Source organism: Camellia sinensis, chromosome 11, assembly GCF_055761805.1.
Source record: "Camellia sinensis isolate YWXY chromosome 11, ASM5576180v1, whole genome shotgun sequence".
Taxonomy (NCBI): domain Eukaryota; kingdom Viridiplantae; phylum Streptophyta; class Magnoliopsida; order Ericales; family Theaceae; genus Camellia; species Camellia sinensis.
The window spans coordinates 11877707-11903532 of NC_138971.1; the positions used below are offsets into that span (position 1 = coordinate 11877707).

The 25826-nt window shown below is 34.7% G+C and overlaps 1 protein-coding gene across 2 annotated transcripts in view; it reads left to right on the forward strand.

The window, feature by feature from the left end:
• The first annotated feature begins 9091 nt into the window (after window positions 1-9091).
• The window catches only part of PRP40C (pre-mRNA-processing protein 40C), a 35704-nt gene continuing 18969 nt past the window's right edge, over window positions 9092-25826 (forward strand). The window contains exons 1-9 of one of the 2 annotated variants that reach the window (XM_028228481.2): window positions 9092-9418; window positions 9630-9848; window positions 9938-10066; window positions 16415-16648; window positions 17206-17854; window positions 17941-18104; window positions 18547-18584; window positions 19291-19369; window positions 23811-24275. In XM_028228481.2, coding sequence (XP_028084282.2) covers window positions 9642-9848; window positions 9938-10066; window positions 16415-16648; window positions 17206-17854; window positions 17941-18104; window positions 18547-18584; window positions 19291-19369; window positions 23811-24275 — 1965 coding nt within the window. In that variant the 5' untranslated portion in view covers window positions 9092-9418; window positions 9630-9641. Of the gene's footprint in view, window positions 9419-9629; window positions 9849-9937; window positions 10107-16414; window positions 16649-17205; window positions 17855-17940; window positions 18105-18546; window positions 18585-19290; window positions 19370-23810; window positions 24276-25826 lie in introns of both variants that reach the window. The other variant, XM_028228483.2, reaches the window with a different exon arrangement.

Below are 25826 nucleotides of genomic sequence, written 5' to 3' on the forward strand. Positions count from 1 at the left end.
TGTGCCACACCTCGGTCTAGGTCATACCAGTTCAGGAACAAGATAACTAGGTGCAAGAATCAAGAATCTAGGATGCCTAGATGATAACATCTCGACCTAGATGATACACACCTCAGCCTAGGTGATGCACACCTCGGCCTAGATGATGACATCTTGGCCAATATGCCAGGGCGAAGGTGGAAGTCAACCAAAGTGGTTCCAAGATGGTCTTAAGTGTAAGAGATTCAAAGGTGCGACCTAGGCTTAAGATGATCTCGGCCTAACACACGCAAGCAAGGAACAAAGCATGCAAACAACACTTAGATAAAACAAATCAAAGTCTGTAAATAGGCAAGCTTAACCAAGACAAGGATCATGCAAATGCATGCAAGCATGACTAAGACAAGGTAAGGGTTGTTACATCATTACTTATAAGATTCTTGAAAATAATGTTGTTAGATTCATAAAAAACAACATGCACAGATTCTTCAACAAGTAGAGTTCTTTTATTGATAAGCTTTACTGGACATAGAATAACCAAGAAATATAACTTCATTCGATTTAGCATCAATTTTTTCTAAGTTATCTTTATTATTATTCAATACAAAGCATTTATAACCAAAAGCTTGCAAGTAACTAATATTAGATTTTCTACCTTTTCAAAGTTCATGAGGGGTTTTCTTAAGAATATGTCTAATCATGTCATGGTTTATAATAGAGCATGCAGTGTTAACAACTTCCGCAAAAAAATATTTAGGCAAATTATTTTCACAAAGCATAGTACGAGCCATTTCTTTAAGAGTTTTATTTTTTCTTTCAACTACACCATTTTGTTGAGTAGTTCTAGGGGCAAAAAAATTATGATTAATCCCAAACTCATCACAAAACATAATAAAATCATCATTTTCAAATTCTTTACCATGATCACTTCTAATAGTACAAATATTAAGACTTTTTTCATTTTAAATTCTTTTACAAAGTCTTGAGAAATTATAAAAAGCTTCATTTTTTTGTGCTAAAAATAATACTCATGTATATCTAGTATAATCATCAATACAAACAAGAGCATATGATTTTCCTCATAAACTTAATGTTCTAGATGGTCCGAATAAATCAATATGCAAAAGTTGAAGCGGTTTAGTAGTTGAAACAATATTTTTTGATTTAAAAGAAATTCTAATTTGTTTTCCAAATTGACAGGCATCGCAAAGTTTATCTTTTTCCAAAATAATTTTTGGTAAACCAATGACTAACTCATTTTTTGAAAGCTTGAAAATTAAATCAAAATGAACATGTCCTAATCTTTTATGCCAAAACCAACCATTATCATTTATAGTAGATAAACATTTAATGTTAAAATAAGAAGACAAATCATGTAAATCAAACACATATACATTCTCATATCTATAACCTACAAATAAAGTTTTGTTTTCTAGGGTGTTCTCAATAGTGCAATGAGTTTTCTAAAAAATAACTCTATATCCTTTATCACATAATTGACTAATGTTAAGTAAGTTATGTTTTAAACCTTCAACAAGTAAAACATTTTCAATAATAGAATAAGGATTTTTACCAATACTACCTACACCTATGATTTTACCCTTGCTATTGTCGCCGAGAGTTACATATCCGCCATCATTTGGTTGAAGTGTGGCGAACATAGCTTTATTTCCGGTCATGTGTCTCGAACATGCTCTGTCGAAATACTATCTATCATTACTAGATTTTGTCTTGAAACATACCTACAAAAATTTAATTTTTTTATTGGTATCCATATTTTATTGGGTCCATAAAAATTAGAATTTGACATTCTTGAAATGTCTTTAGAAACCCACATCTTTTTAATTTTAGCAAAATGATTTCTTTTAACAGGACATGAAGGTGAAATATGACATTTTGTACCACAAAAAATGACATGTGAGACGAGAGTGATTAAAAGATGCATACACAAAACCATTTTTGACAGTTTTTACTTTTGAAAAAGGTTTATATCCAATTTTGGTTATACGAAAAGTACGATTTTGATTTTTAAGAATTTTATCTAAAGTCTCTCTGCCTTGAGTGAATTTGGAAAGAGTATTTTTCAAGTTTTCGATATTTTATTTCAAAACAATTTGTTCCTTTTTTAAAGACTCATTTTCTTCTTGCAATACAACTAATGTTTTCTCAGAAATTGAAGATTCTTTTCGAGTTAAAATATCATTTTCCTTTTCCTTTTCCATTTTCATGGTTTCATTTTCTAAATCATTTACTTCAGAAGTTAATGATTCATTTTCTTTTGATAAACTTGAAATCACTTTCTTTTGACAGTTACTTTTCCACTTAAGTTTTCATAAATTTAGCATGTAATTCGTCAAAAGCTGATTGTAATTCATTAAACGTAAAAGATTCGTCATTTTCCTCGTCTTCGTTTCCAAGCGCCATTAAGCATAGGTTAGCAACCTCATTTTTGCAAACTTCAGTTTCTGAGTTGCTTCCATCGCTATCTTCTCCCCATGCTGCAATCATGGCTTTCTCCTTGTCCTTCTTGAATTGTTTCTTAAGTTCTGGGCATTCTGATTTGTAGTGTCCAAGTTTGTTGCATTCGTAGTAGGTAACTTCAAATTTTTTGTGATTTTCTCCCTTTTGAAAATCCCTATTATTGAAATCTTTTCTGAAATTTTTTCGCACACCTTGTTTCTTTTTCACAAACCTTTTGAACTTCCTAGTGATGAATGTCATTTCCTCATCATCATCCGAATCATCTTCCTTATCCTCTTGATGTTTCGAGGTGGATTTAAAGGCTATTCCTTTATTCTTGTTGTTATCCTCTTTTTTTTTCTTCTTGTATTATGAGCTCATGAGTTAATAGAGACCTCATTAACTTATCTAAACTTAACTTTGATAAATCCTTTGCTTCGGTAATAGCAATGACTTTTGCCTCCAAACTTTTTGGCAATGACCTAATGTCACGACCCAAACCTGCCCTTATAAGTTTAGCATCGTAACCGGTCAGTAATCCTTGGATTACCGAAGGCCTTTGAACTGATTAACAAAATTAAAGGGCTCGCGGAAGCAAATACATAAATATAATTGTCCAATGAGCTGTGCTGACTTATATGAAACAGAATATTTAAAACTTTATATACATAACCAAAAGCCAGCATTGCACTATACCCATACACATTAAAGTATCTCAAGTACAACCAACAAAACAAACAAGTCATATATGCGTAAGTAACCGAAACTCATAACATGTGACACATCGGGAACCTCCACGTGAGGCGCAATGGTTGGCTGACAACAGACTGTAGATCCAAACAAAGCCCTTTAGGCTCGATCTCTAAAATGCCTACCTATATATGTATATACACACAGTGAGCTAAAGCTCAATGAATAACATTAAGGTAAAGGAGTTAGTGAACGAAATCCGAACATGTCACAAGCGTAAAACAGATCATAGCATAATCATTCTCGTATCTGAAGATAATAATGGTACATCCCATAGAACACATCACTTATCGTCTTCCAACTAGAGTAATCGGTTTCGGATACCGATTAAACACATATCACCACGAAGAAGTGGCTAACGAGATCTCGTAATCACATATATGTCATGGACTTGCATTAACATGCTGTCCCCCATGACTTGAAAATATCTATGGATACCATAATAGATTTCAAACATAGGACATTCGTTCACGTAAATCATCAATTCAGAAATCATACCTTGTCAGATGACATTTGGAACATAAGTCATATGAACATATCTTTACAATAACGTTACTCACGGTGGTTCTCGTAAACGGTCAATCAATCTACGAGTCTTGATTTACAACCACAAAGTACATACCACAAACATAGCGTATCATTACACATGTACTTAGCCATTACGGCTTAGTTCTCTATACATAAGTTTCTTGCTTAACGCATTGATTAAAACACACTCTTGTAATTTCTTAACTTAGTACATTCCTTTCTTAGTGTGTTTCTACTTCATATCCTCATTACTATGGCTAAATTAAGGCTTAGGGATGCCTAAGATGCAATGAGGATGCCAAAATGCATTGGAAAACACTTAGTCAATTTTTTGAAAACAGGGTTCCCGCTTGAGCGTAGCTTTCCTCGCTCGAGCGAACATGCAAAATGTGAATGGTCGCTCTAGCGCAGATCCCTTCGCTCGAGCGATCTACAAAGATATGAAACTTCTGGGAGCTTGCATTTCACGCTCGAGCAGACTTCTGGTTGCTCGAGCAGGAGTGCACGCATTCAGAGTGGTCGCTTGAGCGTGAACTCCTACGCTCGAGCGTAGGTGCAAATTATGGAATTCCCATATTTGATCTCCAAGCTCAAAACTCGCATTCAACTCTCCAAAACACATCTCTTGGGCCCCAAAACTTGAGATAACATTTGTGAACTTGTAAAATATGATGAATTAAGGATTATTTCATAAAATTATGGCCCAAGAGTTTGCCAATAGCTCACAATTTATTTGAGACTTAAGAAACAAAGCATGCATGTAAAATCTTTCAAACTCTTTTCTCCAAAACCCATGAAGTTAGCAAATTGAGCTTATAAGCTCCATGTATGTAAGAAATTCCTTCTCAAAACATGAATTCAAATGATGAAACATGATAATTCAAACATGCATGTACCAATCAATTCACAATAACACCTTGAATGCACAAGCTCAACTCAACATGGTAAAACTTTATATATTCATGCATGCATGTGGACTTTTCTTCCAAATTCTTTGAAATTCAACATGGATGATATGAATCATGTTCAAAATGATGAAATTAAACTAAACTAAGCATGCATGTATGAATTAACTCTAAATTCATCATCTTTAGTTCAATTCTTGTACATAATTACAAATTCCTCTTTAATTGATCTACTTGATGGCTTAAACTCATGATCAAAATGATGATAAGCACTTATATAAGTATGCATATGAATCCACTTCCTTTTTCTTCATCTTTTTGACACACTAATATGAAATACATGCAAATGATCAAGGTACCTTCATGAACTCAACAATTAAACACATTATCTATATGAATTATAGCTTAGATTCATACCTAGAGCCTTGATCTTGCCAAGAACTTGCACAATCTTGATGAGTACTTATGAATCTTTGAGTTTCTTCTTCAAATTCTTCATTTCTCACTCTAGAATGGAGTCTCTCTCTCTAGAATACAAATCTTAGATTTTTGCACTTGAATCAAGTTTTGTTGTGCACAAATGAGCTTATAAGGCAACTTTATATACTTGTGACGTATTAATACATTAATTAGAGCATTTGGTCCATCCAAACACAACTTTATTAATCGTTCTGAATCAATTTTAATAAAAATTGCCAAATGATTCTAACAATTCCAAATAACGTATTAATGTAACCAATTCCGATTTCGGATGCCGATAAGGTTTTCAATTTCCATACTAAAACGGAATTCTAGACAGATATTTCTACAAGTAACAGATAGAAAGCCAAAGATCATGCAAAATACATAATAAACACATAATTTATTTTATCCACTTAATTAACATCCTTAATTACGAATTAGTAGCTAATTGCGGATCGGGTTGTTACACTTAAGCACTTTTCTTACAATTTTTGCAATTGTATATATTTTGCCAAGAGAAGTTAAACCATTAATAATATCAGTAAAGCGAGTAACCATTTGAGAAATAGTTTCATCATGCTTCATTTTAAAGATTTCATAACTATGGATCAGCAAACTGACTCTAGATTCTTTAACTTGTTCGATTCCCTTATGAGTTACTATAAGTTTATCCCAAATTTCTTTTGCGGTTTTACATGTGAAAATTCTGTTGAACTTGTTGGCATCTAAGGCGCAGTACAACATGTTTATGGCTTTGACATTAATTTGGGTCATTCTAGTATCTGATTCATTCCACTCATCTTCAGGTTTTGGTATCCTAACTCCATATACGATTTTGATAGGAATATTTGGACCATTGCAAACAATTTTCAAGCATTCATAATCATTTTGATTGAACATGTATGGTCATCTTAGTTTTTCAATAGCTAAAATTTGTGCCGCTAAACAGTGGTGGCCTATTGGATGTTTGTCCCTCAGGTAAGGAATAACTAAGATTTGCCATGATATACTCTAAGATAGTTGAGTCATACAAACTAGAGTCTAGGTTTTGATACCAATTGTTATCCTAGGTAGGCAACCCAAGAGGAGGGGTGAATTAGGTTTTTTTAAAAATTTACAATATTAAATTTTATAAACACAATATTCAGAATTTTAACAAATAAAAAATAGAATAATAATTATCAATATAAAAATAAGAGAGATATGGAAAGAAAATCAAACATTGAGATTTATAGTGGTTCGGCACACCAGGCCTACGTCCACTCCCCAAGGAACCTACTTGAGAATTTCTTTGCTATGAAAATGAATTAATACACCACCAAGTCTTCACAAAGCTTGTGGATTTTGCACAGGACTTACTCTTATTTATTGAGCCTCACTCAATAATAAATGTCTCACCCTTACAAAATCTCTCACAAAAATAATGAATAAAAATAAGTGGTGCTTAAAACCCTCTTTTATAATAATTCTCTCACAAAGAATAGATATGAAAGTGTAAGTTCAAAGGCTATACTTAGATTTGAAAGTGAAAGAGCAGAATACAATATACTCAAAATACAATATACTCAAAATACAATACAATATACTCAAAGGCCACACATTTTAGACTGATCACTATTTATCTTTTGACAAATTAATTGGTTGTATTATTTTGACAAATTTGATATTGATGGGTTGTCTTGTTTTGACAAAATTGATATGAAGTTGTAGGATATATTTAGTTTAAAATTTCTATAGCATATATAATATTTTAAAGAGGGCATATATTTTCAGATCCATCATAAATATTATTTAAAGAGATTTTTCTATGCATGCAAATATTTGATCAGAACATTATATATATAATGCATATAATACAAATAATACAAATATATTAGCAAATAATACAAATATATAATGCATATAATACAAATAGCATACACCGTAGGAGCAATTAGATTTTTTTTTTTTACACAACATTGATTGTATCATATATATTAGTATGTGAAAACATTGATTGTATCATATATATTAACATGTGGAAAGTCATACATGACATAATTTCAATTAACCTTTCTTTTTGCTTTTTTGTACACTTTTGACTAAAGCTTAAAAGTGTTCAAATTTGCAAGATTGCAAATTTTCCTTCCATGTGATTCTCTTCTAAATTGATTTAGCTGACGTCTTGAGGAGCGTCTGTCTCTTCCAACGGGTATATATTTGAGTATAAACATAAGTGTTGTGTATGGAGAAAAATCAAGAACTTGAAGAGAAAAAAATTTATGTGTGCTCTAAAATTTTGAGTATATTATATTCTCCTCTTTCACTTTCAAATCTAAGTGTAGCCTTTATTCTTACACTTTCATATCTACTATTTGTGAGATAATTATTGTAAAAGAGGGTTTAAGTACCACTTATTTTTATTCATTATTTTTGTGAGAGATTTTTTGTAAAGGTAAGGCATTTATTGTTGAGTGAGACTCAACTGATAAGAGTAAATCCTGTACAAAATCCACAAACTTGGTGAAGACTTGGTGGTGTATTATTTCATTTTGATAGTAAAGAAATTCTCAAGGAGGTTCCTTGGGGAGTCGACGTAGGCCTGGCGTGCCGAACCACTATAAATCTCAGTGTTTGATTTTTTCTCCCTATTTTTCTTACTTTTATATTGATAATTATTATTCTGTTTTTATTTGTTAAAATTTTGAATATTGTGTTTATAAAATTTAATATTGTAAATTTTTTTTAATAACCCAATTTATCTCCCTCTTGGGTTGCCTACCTGAGATAACATTATCATTTAAATTAGATAGAATGACTATATTAAAACTATAGGAACTAAAGTGAAATTTAAAATTATAGAACCATTTGTCAATTTTCTAAATGCACATGCAGACAAACTATAGGAATTAAAGTAAAATTTGGATCAAATTATATGGGTGAAAAATGTAATTAATCAAAGAGTATATGCAAGTTATGCATTTTGTGAGTTTGATTGTCATAAATGCCATAACTCAATATTATGAGAGTTGTAACTTAAAAAAAAAAGTTATAATCAAATATTACATAAAGTATATAAAATTTTGTGGATCATAATTAAAATAATATCATAGATTTTATCATAGCGAATCATAATTAGCATTACAATAAATGATAACAAAAGCATACAAACCTCGTAAATAGGGATGCTCATTTTCCCCTATTATGTTTCGTACCCGCAATCCTTGGCCCATCCTGTACGAATTTTTCCCGCCCTGATTAAGATGTAAGGCGGGGACAGATTTTGCTTCCACCGCCCCCTTCCACCGGAACCCGCCACAATTATATTTATTAAATATATTTATATGCATATAATATATATAATTTATTTATTTTTCACTATAACATAGTTAAAATAATAAAATATTATACTTAATATTAATTTTTATTCATTTATTTTATATTTTATATAATATAATTCCCATTAAATATAAATTATTATTTGTAATATACTAAATTATCTATAATTTTTATTAATATTTTTATTTTTCAATTTACAAAGTTAATTTGTCTCTCGCTTCACTTTCGTTGCTCCTTAATTTGGCTTACCCCTGATATAATATGGGATGGGGACGAATTTCTAAATAGCAAATCCAAAATCTGACTCGTAACTAGGGGTATATATCATAAATAGGGGTGTAAATCTGGCTTGGCCTATGTCGGGCCTTGCTGGCTCCCTCAAAAATTCGGGCCAGGCCGAGCCCACCCACAGATCAAAAAAAATTTGGCATATGTTGAGGGTATTCATGCTATGGGCAGGCTTGACCATTTATTTTTGTTTTATAAAATTTTTTCTATCAAAATTTTATTATTTTCTACTGAAAAAAATATTGGGCTTTGGGGTGAGTTAAGCATTGAGTGGGCCTTAAAGCGGGCCAGTGGGCTGGGTCACAAGCTGAGCCAGACTTAAAAATGATGGATCAAGTCAAGGGACTCGAGCCCTAACCCAAACGAATCTAAAGAGGCCGGCCCACATTGGACTAGAGACCATTTTTACACTTCCAATCATAAACGCTCAAAGAAAATTTGATTTTAACGCAAATATATTTTATGATTCATGCAATGAAATTGTTATGAACCACCCGGTGAACCGTCCCCGGTTCAACTCACACATAAACCGGACTACTTATTGCCTCTATATAAATCACATTCTCTCTCCTCCCCATCCAGTGAAGGTGAGAGAGAGTATCGAGTTGCTATGTCCTGCTAGGGTTGCAAAACACAGGCTCCAAATTCTCTCGATTGAAATTCAAAACTTGCGATTCCAAAAGAGATTATCACACTTTCCCTGTTTCTGATTCTTCTCTCCTTTCCAGGTTCTCTCTATAACTTCTATGCAATAATTAAATTCTCTGTTTAATCTCCCAATTTTCTCTATTGTTTTGATTCGTGTTTTTTTTCTTTCTCTTTTCTTTGTTTGTTTTGATTCGACTCAGTACTGATCTTATGTAGTAATTTTAAGTAATTTGTATAACAACAATCACTGTGTTTTTGTGAATTTCGTTTATTTACACAGTTTTTTTGCAGATCAATTGATTAATGGCGTCATCGCCAGCTTGGTTACAGCAGGAAATGCAGTCTTCTTCAACATCCCAATCCACTGTTTCTGCGTCTGCTGGAGGATCATCGGCTTCCTCACTTGTGGGTTCGAATGGCAGTGATTCTGCACAAGACCCTTCCCAGCAAGCAAAATTTGGCTATCAACCCACACCCACATCGGCACCCACACCCACATTCTCATACAATGTGATTTTTTTTGGCCATAATTTGTGGAATTATATTATTTTGTAGTATAATTTAATTAATTAATTAATGAATTGGCGGTTTGAGTGCAGGTTATGAAGTCGAATTCACCTGCTTCTTCAGCATTTCACCAACCCATGGTTCCCGGTCCTTCGTTTTCGTACAACATTCCAAATGCTGGGGTTGGAATCCCCAGTAGCCAGCAATCCCAGTCTAGCACAGTAAGGGTCACAATTTTTACAAAAGCGATAATATTGTCAGGTAAACTGTGAGTACCATATGCGGTGGAACAGCAGTACACAATCAGGGTGGTGGTGTCAATTTGATGAGACCCACCTGGATATGCCAGGTTAATCATCTACATGAAAGATGATCGTAACCTTTCAAGATAGATTTCGCTCTTTATGGTTTAAATACGTGCTGGGCATAAACTTATTATAAGTTTGTTTTCTATACAAAATTGTAGATGAGAATTGGCCTATATGTAACACAGACAGCAGATGAAGGGTGGGTGATGTCTTGTGCAGGCACATGTTTAAAATGAAATAAATATCAATATTTAACTAAATTATATATATACATATAAAAACACGTATACCAATATAATTAATTTCTCTCTCTCTCTCTCTCTCTCTCTCTCATTTTGTGAATGGAAGTTGTTTCATGTATTATGCAAATAGAACCGAATCGCTTGAATCGCAATAAATCAATATAAATATATCATGTATTAATATATCAATATAATTAATTTCTCTCTCTCTCTCTCTCTCTCTCTCTCTAATTTTGTGAATGGAAGTTGTTTCATGTATTATGCAAATAGAACCGAATCGCTTGAATCACAATAAATCGTAGTGAATCACAATTGAGTCGCAAGATTCACTCAATTTAATATTTAATTGCATGAATGAGTCATTTTGCTTGAAACTCGTATTGAATTGTAAGATTTTAACAACCATAGGTTATCGTTATATCAAACGGTGGGTATGCATTTTGTTGAAGAAATTAAGCAGGATACTTTAGCAGCTAAGAAGCATAGACATGAACATGTGACATGCGATGAATATGACATAGACATGCCGACATGACAAATTTCAAAAAATGTAGGACACAATATGTAGGGGGGCTGCACAAAATATATAGTTTTATAGATTCATCATATTTCATTTATATGAATATAACACTTAAATATTATAAAAATGTGCAACATAACAATAATTTTTAAAATTTAAAACAGGAGGAATTAATAGGAATAAAATTACATTGTTTTTTATTTTATTATTGTATTCTAAGTTATTTTGTTCAAGCTTATAATTTATTTCATGTGTATCTAAGCATGTGTTTGGGTCTTAAAAAATTAAAAGAATAATAGGACATGCTTGGACAAGTGTCCAACCAATGTCGGAAGTGTCTAATGAGTGTTGGGGTCTGACATGGGCACACGACCTTCTTCGAAGCATCCGTGCTTCTTAGTTTAGCATAGTGTAGTGTGGGGATTAGTGAACTGTAGAAATTCCCACACTCATACTTGCAGTTTTAGGCTCAAAATGTTTTATATTATATAAAAGAACTTGAGGAAAGCTACTGTGGCATAGTGGTTCTTTATGTGAGAGCATAATTATGTTCAAGCCTCCTCTATGTTCAAAGTGCATGATCTATCTAGAAAGGTAGCTTACCACTAGAAGTGTTGAAATCTCAACCATAGTTGCACGAAGCGGGAGCGGGAGCGGGGGAACGTGGCCACTTAGAGGAGTCGTAAATTAGGAGCGCTTATATATTATTTTTATTAATTATATTTTATTTATTATAATAAATAATGAATAATAAATTATGTTCAAATAAATAAAAAATAAAAATTAGATCTTTTATTTTATAATTTTTTTAACTTTTTTTTTTTATTATATATGATTTAAATAGATTTCTTTTAATTAGATGATTTATTTTATTTATTATATGTTAAAAAGTTAGGAATAATAAATTTTAATAAATAATTTTTTATTTTAGACAAAAGAATTATATTATCTATGACAAATTATATTATATATGATAAATATTATATATGTTAAATATAATATATTATATTATATATATATGATATATTATGGCCAAGTTTGGCATGATTGAAAAAAGACAAAAAGTCAAAAAGTCACTATCCTATTTAAGTCACATCATCTTATTTAAGTCACATCACCTCTCAACACATCACTTCAAACCCAACCCAAACCCAACCCATATTTCATAAAAAGTCAAAAAGTGCACTTATTTAGTCTTCCCAAACTAGGCCTATATTTATATTATATAATATAAAACGGAGAGGGAGAGGGAGGGAGACAGAGATCGAGAGAGAGAGCGAGATGGAGAACAGAGACGAGAGAGGGAGACGAACAGCGAGGCGAAGCAAACAGAGACGAGAGAGGGAGACGAAGAGAGAGACGAAGCAAACAGAGGCGAAGAGAGACGGAGAGGAGATCGAGACTGAGAGAAGAGAGAGCGACAAAGACAGTCGAGATCGACCGTGAGAGGTCTCAGCCCTAATCACGATTCTTTCGCATTAGAAGCGCGATTCTCTCATGTTAGAAGCGCGATTCTTGTGCGATTCTTCCTTGGAAGCGCAAAATCGCGCTTCTTCCTCAGAAGCGTGAGTCCCTTCCACGATTCCTGCTACTAAGATCTCAACTTTGACTGAGAGACTGAGGATAAAAGCCGTGACACAATCAAATATGTTGTTTGAAAAGTTAAATATGCAATTTGATTTGATCAATAAGTGGATTGTCATGGATTCCACTGAACCCCCTAAGCTATAGATTGAAAGGAAATATGCCCCTCTATGAAGTGGATTAGGGATAGGATTGAAAGGAAGTTATATTTTCCTTACAACTATAAAGGAATCAAGCTGATGTGTTATATAATGAAAGTGTGGGTGAAAGTGATGAAATGTTGATTGCGAGATATAACAGGGGTGTTGGAGAATCAATTTAGATTTATGCCTGGTAGGTTAATAGTGGAAGCAATTTATTTTTTGAGGAGAGTAATAGAAAAGTATAGAGAAGGAAAGAGGTAGTAGTATGATTTTTATCGATCTTGAGAAAACATATGATAAAGTGTCCTGAGATATAATCTGGTGAATGTTAGAGAAGAAAGGGGTGATAAAGGTTACATTGTTGTGATTAGGGAGATGTATGAAGGTGTGGTGACCACAGTGTTATTAAAAGTGATAAGCACACCAAGGCGCCAAGGTCTCCTGAGGGCTTAGGCGCGGGCTTCATTGAAGTAAGGCGCACCATGGTAGGTTGAAATAATATAATTTAATATGAGACATATAAGCAAATAACTAATTGGTTTAACATAAACAAATTGATACGTTGAACATTTTAAAAAATAAATATCAACAAATATCGCTATTTAACATAGCCAAATGAGTAATGTTCCAAAGTTCAACATTTAACACGAATATCCACGATCTAAAGGTCAACTAAATCGACAATATTAGCATGTATATTTTAAGGATATGATCTGCTGTAGCTGACCCATGTAATTTCAGTGGTCTAATTCAAATAAAAAAAAAAAGCCCTCAAGGCTTGCGCCTTGGGCTTAATTGCGCCTTGTTCCATCTGTGCGCTTTAATCGCGCCTTAGTGAAGTCGCCTCGCCTTGACCATTGCAAGGCACGGGGGGTGGGCATGGTTGGGACTTGCGCCTAGGCGCGCTTTTAATAACATTGGATAACCACTATTAGATCGCCTGCTGGAGAAACAAATGAATTTCCAATTCATGTGGGGTTACTCTGATGATCAACGTTGAATCTTTATCTTTTTGCTTTAGTTATGAATGAGTTGATAAGAAATATTCAAGATGATGTACCATACTGTATGCTTGTTGCAAATGATATCGTGTTAGTGGATGAGACTAGAGAAAGAGTTAACATTAAGTTGGAGACTTTGGAGAGAAACACTTAAATTTAAAGGATTTAGGATAAGTAGAATTAAGACAGAGTACATGGAGTGTAATTTTAGTAACAGTAACAAATGAAGCAGAAGAGAAGTGAAGATTGAGAACCAAGAACTATCTAAGAGAATATTTTCGTTGTTTAGGGCTGGTTTGGCAACTCTTGAAAAAGTCAAAAAGTTAGCCAAAAAGTTAAAAATTTATCACTATTCACCCAAAAAAAAATATTAAAAAAATAATATACAAATATTAATACAAATAAAAAAAACCCCCCAAGATTGGTATTGACGTGATTAGGGCTGTGCAAAATACCGCATAATCCGCTAAAACCGCACCGATTCGCACCGCTCTAACCGTTAACCGCGGTTTAAACTTTAAAATTTATAATTTGCCAACCAAACCGCTCCGCTCCACTCCGCTATAGTTAATACATATATATTTTTTAACTTCTAATAAAATATCAATGTAAAAATGAGTGTAAGAGAGATTTAAGATATGAAATTTATTACAAATTAGTAGTTATATATATGGAACATCTTATGTAAAATTACTTTGTGTTATATATCTAAAAAATATTATACAAATTAGTGTTATATATTATGCAAATGTATGATAATTAGTTAGAATATTCTTCAATTCGCTAAAAAACGCCCAAACCGCAATTTGTCAATCCGCTAACCCGCCATTCGGTTTGTAATTTTCCTCTCAAACCGCTCGAACCGCACCGCGCACACCCCTAGACGTGATGGTGGAACCAGTGACCGGGGGAAAAGAAAAAAGTAAAATATTCACTAAATTGGATGGTAAAGTTGGGCCCGTGGGGGCCACCATGAGTATCGTTTTGATAATCTGAACCGTTCAATATGTAGAACTCGTCTAGTACTATATGCCTGTAAAAAATTATGCCTATCGGATATCGCTAACTATATGATCAAATCAGTTTTGTATAAAAATGGATGGTGTTATAGTTAACAGTTAACAAAAAAAACTAATATGATTAGATAGCTATCGATATCTAATCAACGTGATTTTTACTAGCATATAGTACTCGACGAGTTCTACACATTGAACGGTTCCGATTAGAAAAACGGGACCCGTGGTGGGCCCTCACGGGCCAAACAACACCATCCAATCAAAGCCTGAGAAGGAGACAATATTTTCTCATCTACTCACTAACCAGTCACCACTGCCATTCCGTACAGCCTCATACCTTATCTTCTCCTACACATTTATTTATACAATTTTTTAATACACATTTTTTCATAAAAAGTCAAAAAATTAACCCAAACATCTATATTTTTTTCCTCAACTTTTTAGTCTAAAAAGACAAAAAGTACACTTATTTAGGATACTCCAAATAACCCCTTAGGATCGATTATCATAACGGCTGGGGAGATTGGAGCTAATGTAGTCCATATAATTAAGACAGGGTGGCTTAAGTGGAGTAGTGCGTCTAGGGTACTGTGCGATAGACTAAAAGGAAAGTTCTATAGAACGGCTATTAGATTAGCGATGTTATATGGGACGGAATGTTGGGCAACTAAGAAACAACATGTAGATTAGATGAGTATTGTTGAGATGAGGATGTTAAGATGGATGTGTGGCAAGACTAGTAAATACAGAGGTTGGAATGAGTATATTCGTGAATGGGTAAGAGTAGTACTAATAGAAGATAAGTTGATAAAGAATAGACTGAGACGGTTTGGTCATATATAACGGAGACCAACAGAGGTAGTAGTGAAGAGATGCGATACAGTGACAGTAGATGGAAGTGTTAGGGGGAGGGGCAGACTTAGATTGACGTGGTCTAGTGTAGTAAATAGATATATGAATCTCCTTAATCTGACTAACCAAATGGCCGTTGATAGAGTCAAGTGGAGAAGAAGGATTCATGTAGCCGACCTCATTTGATAGGATTTTAAGGCTTGGCTTGGTTTGGTTTGGTTTGGTTTGGTTTATAAGTTATATGGTGGCCCAGGGCTGTAATTCTTCTTCTTCTTCTCTCTCTCTGTCTTTCTCTCTCTTCATTTTTTCGCCCCTGAAATAACCAGTTGGCACCTTGATCTTCTGACAACTTCTTGATATGAGAAAAGCAAAGAGGCCCAATAATTTAACATTCCTTCCATTATTTTTACAAATTGTTTACTGCAATATCATAGTTTAGTTTAAAAATTGTTTTTGATTTGAGGCATCAAGAGGCAAGCCATAAGCTAAACAGCACATGATGTGTGCAGCCTTTGTCACCTCCCTTGCAAGAAAAAAATTATGGCCCAATGGCAGGTTATATACCATCATATGGACAGCGTACACCACCAATTTGTTGGATATGAACAGTTTGCCTAGACATCTTTGTATTGTCGTCTTATTTCATTAATTTTTGTGATAAGCTTATTTCATTCTTGTTTTGTTTCTGGCTTTTGTTGTCAATGCTGTTTGTTGTTTTTCTTGTTTAACTTTAGTTAATGTTCTGGAATTGGAGTTTCCAGTTGGGCCATGTCTCTTAACTGGATGTCATTATAAGTCATCACAATTTGGGAGTTGATTATACTCGATGTTTTGAGAGTTTTATATTATATCCTTACTGGAGTACTTTACATGTTTGTGATGTTTTCTTTTGTCAAATGACAGCCAGTTGCTCCTCAAGCAGGACAAAATTCTCCAACTGCTGCAGCATCCTTACAACCTCCTGTTCCTGGGCAGTCTGCACATCCTAATTCATTCCCACCTGGAATGACTACACAAATTATGCCATCTCCAGTTCCCTCGGTTGTTTGTGCCCCAAAAGGAGCCTCATCAAATTCTATGAGTTATTCTTTTAATGGGAATCATCACTTGATGCAGAGTGATCAATCCATGAATTCTGTATGTGGATTACCTAAAATTTTATATTGAAGTTTGTACAGAGTTGGTGTGCATGGAAACTGCAGTGAGTCTAAATTAAAAACTATACATAGAGGTTAAATTTACCATTAACCGTTTGCTTGAGTCGAGTCTCCTTTCACTGCCAAATAGGGACATGCAGGGTTCAAAACTTACTTGGAAACTTTGCTGTGCACATGTATTTAGTTGTGAATTTACTAAGGAAATCTGTGTTTAGTTTTTCTGTCTCGTGCTTCAACTTTGGCATGCTAATAGCTAGGATACTTACCTTACAATTGGTGCCTATGAAAAAAGGCATAAAACTTGTTTTGAATAAGCTGTTTTAAAATGAGCACAAGTGGTGTCCTACTAAATGAGGTTTCATTATTGAGTCCTGATCTTTTGAAGAATGATTGCCTTGTATTCGTAATCTGATAACTAATAGAAGTTATGAACAATTGCGATGCTAAGTGATTACTTGACCATGCCTGGTTGATTAATTTTTTTTGGGGCCATACCTGAACGTATAATTGTTTTTTTTGGATTCCTACTGATGGCAGAATTCTTCGGTTGATATTGCACAAGGAACTGGAACTTCATCATTTTCACCATCTGTCTCTGAGTCTTTTTCACAACCTGCTCACACTACAAGTTCTGCAACAGCTGCATCTTCATCTCATAACTTGGGCCCGTCTACTTTACGGATACCCACTGCCCCATCATTTCATGTGCCTCCAGGCATGTCTGGAACTCCTGCAACACCTGGCCCCCCTGGAATATCTTCTTCTGCACCATTGCCATCGAATCTGACTGTCCCATCTGCAGTCATAGATTCTTCCTCTTCTGCACTCCTAAGACCCATTATGCCGGCTGCTCCTGTTCCAATAAATCCAGCCATTCAGCATCAAGCATATCCTCCCTATCCATCTGTACCTCCTGTGGCTGCTCCCTCTCATGGACTGTGGTTGCCACCCCCACAGTTGAGTGTCTTGCCAAGAGCTCCATTTCTACCATACCCTGCTGCTTTTCCTGGTCACTTTCCTTTGCCTCCTCGTGGTATGTCTCTTCCGTCTATTCCCTTGCCTGATGCCCAACCTCCTGGTGTCACTCCTTTGGGAACTCCTGGTGGAACCCCCACAATCTCTATGGCTTCTGGTCCTCTGTTGACAACTGGTTCAGGGATGCAGCAAGAATCACCTCCAGGAATTGGTATGTTTAAAATTTGTGTGAAGAATTTAATACACTGATATCCCCCGATTTTTTATTTTTTGCTAAGCAATACATGGGGTTTGCAGATAATAGTAAGCATGTCAATCATGTTGGGTTCAAGGATGGAGCTGCAGTTAGCGAACAACTAGATGCTTGGACGGCCCACAAGACTGAAACAGGAGTCGTGTACTACTATAATGCTTTAACTGGAGAATCTACTTATGAGAAACCTGAAGGTTTTAAGGGAGAGGTATAAGTAGTATTTAAATATTTGCTTATTTTGCATGATTCTTTTTAATTCGTTTTTAATTGTAGTTGTTGCAATCCAAAACATAATGCTAAAGCACGATGGAAATCAGAGAATTCCACAGGCATTAATAGAGTCACACATATTATCTTTCTGCTTTCTGTCCCTGGATATGACTTTTACTGATGAATTAAACATTTCTTTTTAGTTGTTTTCCACCCTTGAAATACATGGAAGTTCAAACTTATTTTACCAGGCTCTAACTAAAATCATCTCTCTCTCTCTCTCTCTCTCTCTCTCTCTCTCTCTCTATTTGTATATATACACACCTGCTCTGTGCTCTGCCATGTGTGTTTTAATATTTGTCTCATCAAAATATTGTCGTGCCACCTGATATACTAACCTATTCTATTTTTTTTTTAAAAATTATATTATACGAGTGCAGCCTGATAAAGTAACTGCCCAGCCAACTCCAGTATCATGGTGAGTTCTCTTTATTTCTCGGGGAATACTGATTTGTCACTATCAAATTTGTTTTGCTGTCAAAAAAGAATAAGCCCTAGAATTGAGTGAGTCAACTGCTTCAGTTATTTGGTACTTTCTTTTCACATGTTAGAGTTGGATTGTTTATCACTGCGAATTTGCTATTTAATGGTCTGAAAAAAGAATGTAATTGATGGTGATATTTTGGTAGGTTAAACTCTGCAAGGCACACATAAACACATGTGCTTATATTAACGGAAAATACAGCAGTATATATTATCCTCTGCAGGTTTTAGGAGTGACTATGCTTGGAACATGTCTTTGGTGGCCTTTACAATTGTCATGCATGAATTATATTTACATATTGCAGAACATGTCTCTCTTTCAAAATTGTCAAAGTTCCATGAAAATTTTCATCTTGAGAATGTAATACCAAATTTTCATGCTTTTATGCAATTTTAGTTGATTTTGGGAAGAAGTATAGTATATACTGCATTATCCTTTGTTAATTTTTGTAACATTTTGTTTTCCTTAACAATATTTCTTCTAGCACTTCTGTTTTGTCTCTAACTTAATTCCAAGAGATCTTTCCTATCTCGAGAAAATGTCTTAAAATTTGATCCTCCCCCCCCTCCCACCTTTCCTAAGGTGTGTGTGTATGTATTATTGTTTTACTTTTTAACATATATATTGTTGTCATGGTTAGGGAGAAGTTAATTGGCACAGATTGGGCGTTGGTCACCACAAATGATGGCAAAAGATATTATCACAACACTAAAACCAAGGTATGATAAATTAGCTTATGCTTTGCTGCTATTGCTGTTGCTTCTTTTTTCTGCTTCCCTTTTAGTATAATTGTTCGATGTTGCATTTTGTTTTTTATCTTATGAAACCTATTTTGATATCAATTGGCTTCTGAACATAATTTGTTCTAGAAATTATCATTATTAAGATGTTTTGTCACTTTCTTCTACTATATTGAGGTTGTATATGATGCATTTATTTATTATTTTATTGATGGTAAAAAAAGCTATAGTTTCTTAAGTGATAAATGGTTACATACATACTTTTGTATCTTTATCAAAATTGAAGCAACTTCTTTCTTGAGGATTATTTTACCTTATCTTAATTCAAGGAGTTGCTTGCCTTGGTAAGTTCTGATTGTTAGTGCCTTCTTTGTCAAGTGTGTTCATTTTCAACATCGTGTAAACTTTCTTCTCTATCATGATTCAAACAATCAGCCTTGGCACTGCCAAATTAAGTTTTATCAGCAGGCTGGAGCCCCTAAACTACAAGCCTGAATGCTCCTACCAGTATAATTTTTAAAATGAAAGCAGGTTTGCCTATTGATCACTACTCTGCCACTGGAATTTGATAAGGGGAATAGAGACAACGATAAGAGATCATACTGAGTGGAAAAATAATTCCATACAGGTGCTACTCTTAATTTGAACGACCTGAAAAAAATGCTATCTTTTTTGTGTACAACAAGATCAAATCTTTTTATTGATATGCTTTTGATTGCTCAAAGTGTGGATTGACTAGCTCAACTTCTTTCATCTTTCCCAACTTGCTTTTCACTCTAAAGCTTTACTCGCTTTCAAAAGTGTGACATTCAATAACAATAAAGCCATTATTGTGGGTAGGTAAAGAGCATCCAATGCAAAGCAGCCTTTGTGCAACCCCTCCCCCCCACTATGGGTGGCTCAATGGGGGGCCAGAAAGCATCTTTCATTTTTCCAATTTCAGCCCCTACCGCCTTCCTTAACAAGCTCTTGGGCCTTCTTTGAGCCACCTTTGCCATAGAAGCCACTGGTTCACCTCGAAGGCCAAATTCTATGGTATAGAAGGCTGTAATAGTACTAATCTAGTGTTGGTCTTGCCAATTGGGTTATTGAGAGGAATGCATTGGCTCCTATTCGAATACTTGAATTTGCATTCTCCCGCTTGACATCCCAATTGTGGTAAGATTGTTTGTTTTAAGTAAAACAATTATTATGAGGGTTAATATTTGATGCTTGAGATCTCTAGAATGCGGATTGTTCTAGTGGTTGAGATGGGAACGTGTATATGCTCTAAAATGTGGTACAATATAGGTTGACTTGTATGAATTACTCTTTTAGAATTTAAGATATTTCCAAAACAATTTTTTTTTGATAATTGGGCATTCATTAAAATATATTATTTTGTGACATCATCATTTTCCATATTCTTAGTGATAGTTGGTCATACCATTTGCTTGTAGTTGAAAGATTTGATTCCTTTGAGAGACTTTTTGTTAGTAGATTGCTTTTTAACCAGAGGGAGGAGGGGAGTCTAATCAGCTCTCAATCTTCTTTGTGATCTACTCCTCTTTCACTACTCTTTTTTTATCATTCAATTATTTTTTTCTCCATTGAGTCCTATTTGTTGTCCTTTTCTTGTACTCTTTTCATCATCTTCATCTCTGTTACTTTCATTTTTCTTCATGCTTTGTTTTAGTATTCTGGTTACAATAATGAGGTTATACAAAGATAGAGCAAGGGAATTGAAGATTCAGCAGAAAATATTTATAATTCAGGTTGATGAGGATTCCAAAGGTGAGTTAATTAAAATAACTGAGCGAAATAGGTTCATTGTTTGGCTCAGACTTGCAAGGAGGCTATGAAGTTTCTTAAGGATGGATATTTGTTCTAGAAGCACCGGAGTAGTAGGTTCATATTTCGGGCTGAGATTTTTTCAAATTACAGATTTTTTTTTGTTTTTTTTGGAGTTTTCGATGTGGATGTGGTCAGAAAAATCGGATATTATCATTCTACAGGATGTCAGTTAAAAGGATGGTTGGTTATGGCTGATTTTTTCCATCCAGTTCTGTTTGGGAAATGAGTTTCCAATGGAGATAACATTGTGGAGGAAGGAAGCAGGGGAGGGACACCACAGGATTCCAGTATAAAAAAAACAGGGCAAAAAGAGTATATTTATATTCAGATTTTTAAAACCCATGTGTGAGGGATGCTAGGGGTTTATCAAGGGGAGGGGATTGGGATTGTGCTAGAAAATTTACACGATTCTTTGATTCAGATTCAGAAGGCTTTGGTTAAGCAGTTTGAGAAATGTTTCTTTTGTAAACCAAAGTGGTTTTATTCTGTAATGGTTGGAAGCAGGCCAAGGACTTTGGAGGTCTTGGGAAATAGGTTTTTTTAGAAGGCTCGGTTGTGGTGGGAATAGAAAAGTTGAAACTAGAATTCTAAGTGATGCATGTGTATTTACTTACTGGAAAACGGAGGTTTTTAAAAAGATAGGCAAGGCTTACGGTGGCTTGGTTGATATTTGATCAGAGAACCAGAGGTTTTTCCAACCTGTTTGAGGCTCAAATCAAATTTGAAGAGTCTGAATTAGTTTTCATTCTGGCAATCATGTTCATTTCTGTTGATGGAGTCACTATTCCAGTGAAGTTGATGATAGTGTCAAATCCGAAAAGGGACAGAGGTGATGGTTGGGGTGAGGTTTTGCAGTTGTGGTTGTACAAAGTCTTCGTACACTCATTGTGAGGTTGAAGACGATGGAAAATTAGAGAAGGGTGCTTGGGTTCAAGTCTCTCGGTTGCATTTAATATTCTGTCCCTGTTTGGTTTCTCCCTCTTTGTTGCTTCTCTTTCTGTTTGGTTCTCTGTTTGTCTCTACACATGCAAGACGAGGTTGTACGCAAGGGAGGGTGTTAGATAGCGTGATATACATTGTTGGGTCAATTTCCTAATAGCTTAAGCTTTTGGGAAAATTGGTGACTTAATAGGTGCATGTGGCAAAAAATGGGTTAGGAAGAATGTTGGCCCTGATACTAATGCAAGTGATGCTATGTTGATGTTCTAGTTAATGAGGGTGTTAGGGATGTTCGTGATCCAAATGTCGAAGAAACGCCATTTTATTGCATGCTAACGGGAGTTGTGTGGGAAAAATAGATTGGTCATTTCACCCTACATGAGAAGTGATGAGGTTCTTTTGGTTGTTGGGAGCTGCTTAATTGTTTTTTGTTGTTTATTTCTACATTTTTTTTGTGGTTTATTTCTTGCCTTTCTCAAATTGGCTCGCTCTTTTTGACAAAGTATCTGTTCCAGCTTGTCTGCTCTTCTTCGTCTTTGAGAAGCTTCTCACCTTCATTGCAAAACCAGAAAAATATTGATGAATACTTTAGAATCAAAAATTAAAACTTCAGCTGATTTAGATATTTTCTGCAGCTATTAACGATCATGTAATAAGACATAATACATGCCAAGACCCAAATCATGACCAATAGACCACCAGGAACAGCCCACTACCTGCAACTGTAGAAATTATAAAAAATTTGAAAATACCCTCAACACACAAAGCACAAGTAAACATAAATAAGAGATTGACTAGATCATAATAACTTAAAATAAAAATAAGACAGATTTCTCAAAAAAAAAGAAAAAAAAAAAGAAGAGAAAAAAAGACAAGGCTCACTACTGTGGACTCTTATTTTATTTTATTTTTTATACTGGAATATATTCGGGCCTAGTGTTAAGTTTTAGGCCTCCAAGATATAATCAAGCGATGGTAACATATTGTTCTCTTATTAGGCATTTTCTGCCCATGGAATGACTGCTCATAAAAGGTTGTCGTCATAAAGGATATGATTAACAACTTGAAGTTGCACATTATCCATTTCCTGGAGTAGATCCGGGGGGAAAAGTGTCGCTAAATAAATACCGTCCGTTATTTCATATGTGACTACAGGTCGAACCAAAACAAAATACTTTTTCTTGGTGGGTGTGATCCGTTGGACATAGATCCAATTTTTGGATGCTTTAGCATTTTTTTTTCCTATTCCTGGTGGTATCAAGATGCCACTGTGTCGGGATATCTTATCTGTCTCTCCAGGAAAATGGAGATCTCCAGAAAAGATTTTAAGCTCAATTCTTTTTTTTTTCTTTCCACTCGGACTAAGTGTATGTAGGGGGTTGATGATTAGAATTGAAAAATAAGGGACAATGTTGGATTTGGAGTAAAGTGCAGGGATGCAAAATGTGTTTAAGCCTCACTTTTAAGTTAAATTATTGAGTTCTATTAACAGATTATTTGTGGGTTTTCAAGTTGATTTCTTTATGTATCTTTGGTTGAAAAGTTTGATCAGATGGTTGCGTTATTGTCTGGATTGATCCTCTTGGATTTGTTACAGATCTTTAATGATGCTTATTAAATTACATTTTTTCATTGTTTTCTTGATCAGTTGAGCAGCTGGCAGATTCCAACTGAGGTTACGGAGTTGAGAAAGAAGCAGGATGGTGATGCTTTAAAAGAAGAATCAATGTCAGTGCTAAGTACTAATGTATTGACTGAAAAAGGATTTGCTCCTATTAGTTTGAGTGCTCCTGCTGTTAATACAGGTGGTCGTGATGCCACAGCTCTTAGAGCTCCTGCCGTGGGATCATCATCTGCCCTGGATCTGGTAAAAAAGAAGTTGCAGGACTCAGGAGCTCCTGCTACTTCATCACCTGTTTCAGCTTTGTCTGGACCAGTTGCATCAGAATTGAATAGCTCAAGAGCAGGTGAGGCTACTGTTAAGGGGCCGCAAAATGAGAACAGCAAAGATAAGCAAAAAGATACTAATGATTGTAATATGTCCGACTCCTCTTCTGATTCTGAGGATGTGGATAGTGGACCAACGAAGGAGGAGTGTATCATCCAATTCAAGGTAACTAACAGAAAATGATTTGTTTATGGGTGAAGGACAAATCTATTTATTGATCACTTCCTATATTGGCGCCAACTTGATTTATGCTACTTTTGTGAAGCTAACCTGCAAAATATGGGCCCTTACATAAAAACGTATAACTGCAGTTGAACTTGTTGCAAAAATTAGTATTACTTGATCCCTCTGTTTGAAACTTATGTGCCTTTCTTAGCTTTTGTTATTCTTAGATCAGCTGCAGCAAAATATAAAATTTTAATTAAAACCTTGGGTTAAATGAGTCTTTACAGAAAAAAATATTTAAATAAATTGATGTACTTCTCAAATTGACAAAGTTGGTTAGCTGGGACATATATTGATTCAATCTTATAGCATTCTTTTTGTGAAAATAACAAAAGCTTTTTTTAGACAACTCACTTTCCTGAAACTGCTGTTGTTCAAACTTGTAGCTATTGGTAGGTGTATGATGATCCTGAGTCAAGCTGGTATGCGCATTTACAGTGTGAACATGTTAAACCTTACAGTTGTTTCCGAATGCTCTCCTAAAAGTCGATAAAAGAAAAGGCCGATCCATAAAACTCCATCTTGAGCCAAAAATGAAAGCAATCAAGTTTGATGACTTGAATCTATAAATTATTGACTCGAAATCCTCAAAGGTGTGCTGGTTCATCTCTCACTGTACATACCACATAAAGCAAATTGCCGCCACCTATCATACGTTTTCATCCTCTTGGAACTAAATCTGTCAGACCAACAGTTATAGAATTGGATAATCTAAACTGGTCTTACCTGTGATACTCCAGAAAACAGAAAGCAAAAGGCTCAACAAGTCTATAGTCACGTCACAATGAAGCAGCAAATGATTTTCTGATTCTTCTGCTTTTTGGCACCCAATGCACAAATTAAGGAGCTCACAAGCCAGCTTGTGTAGAACTGCTGTCGGAAAAAATGACAGCTTAGTAAGCGCCTTGGATTAAACAAGCTCATCCGGGACATTGTCCATTAACCTCTCTACTTAGTGAAAATTGATAGGATTTCACCGAAAAGCAACCGCCTCTATCTTTCCATGTCATCTCATTTTCCCTTCTCCTAGATACCTTCACTGTGTAGTGAAGCTCAAAAGAAGCATTAACTGCCTCAAATTCCTAACCTTGGGCAGCCCAAATGAACCAAGGCTCCCACAGCTTCACCCACTTTTTAATTGTGTTTCTCATTTCCCTACTTATTCTCTCACACATGCATGCATTTGCATCATAACTGACCATTCTAGTATGTATATATATGCATTTTTTTTTTTAAATTTAAACTTTAGCCTTATAAACTCAATTTTTTGTCCAAGAATGTAATTTAAATGCATAGTTTATGTAAAAGTGTGATGAAAAATGTGGAAATGTGATTATGTGAATTTTATTGCCCTTAAGGTTTCCTTTTCCCATTTTACAAATTTTTAGAACATTATATTTCTGCTATCGTCATCATGTCCTCTGCTTTAGAATCATGAATGTTCCTCAATAGAAATGAAATGCCTGCTGATTAATTATTTATTACGTGTAA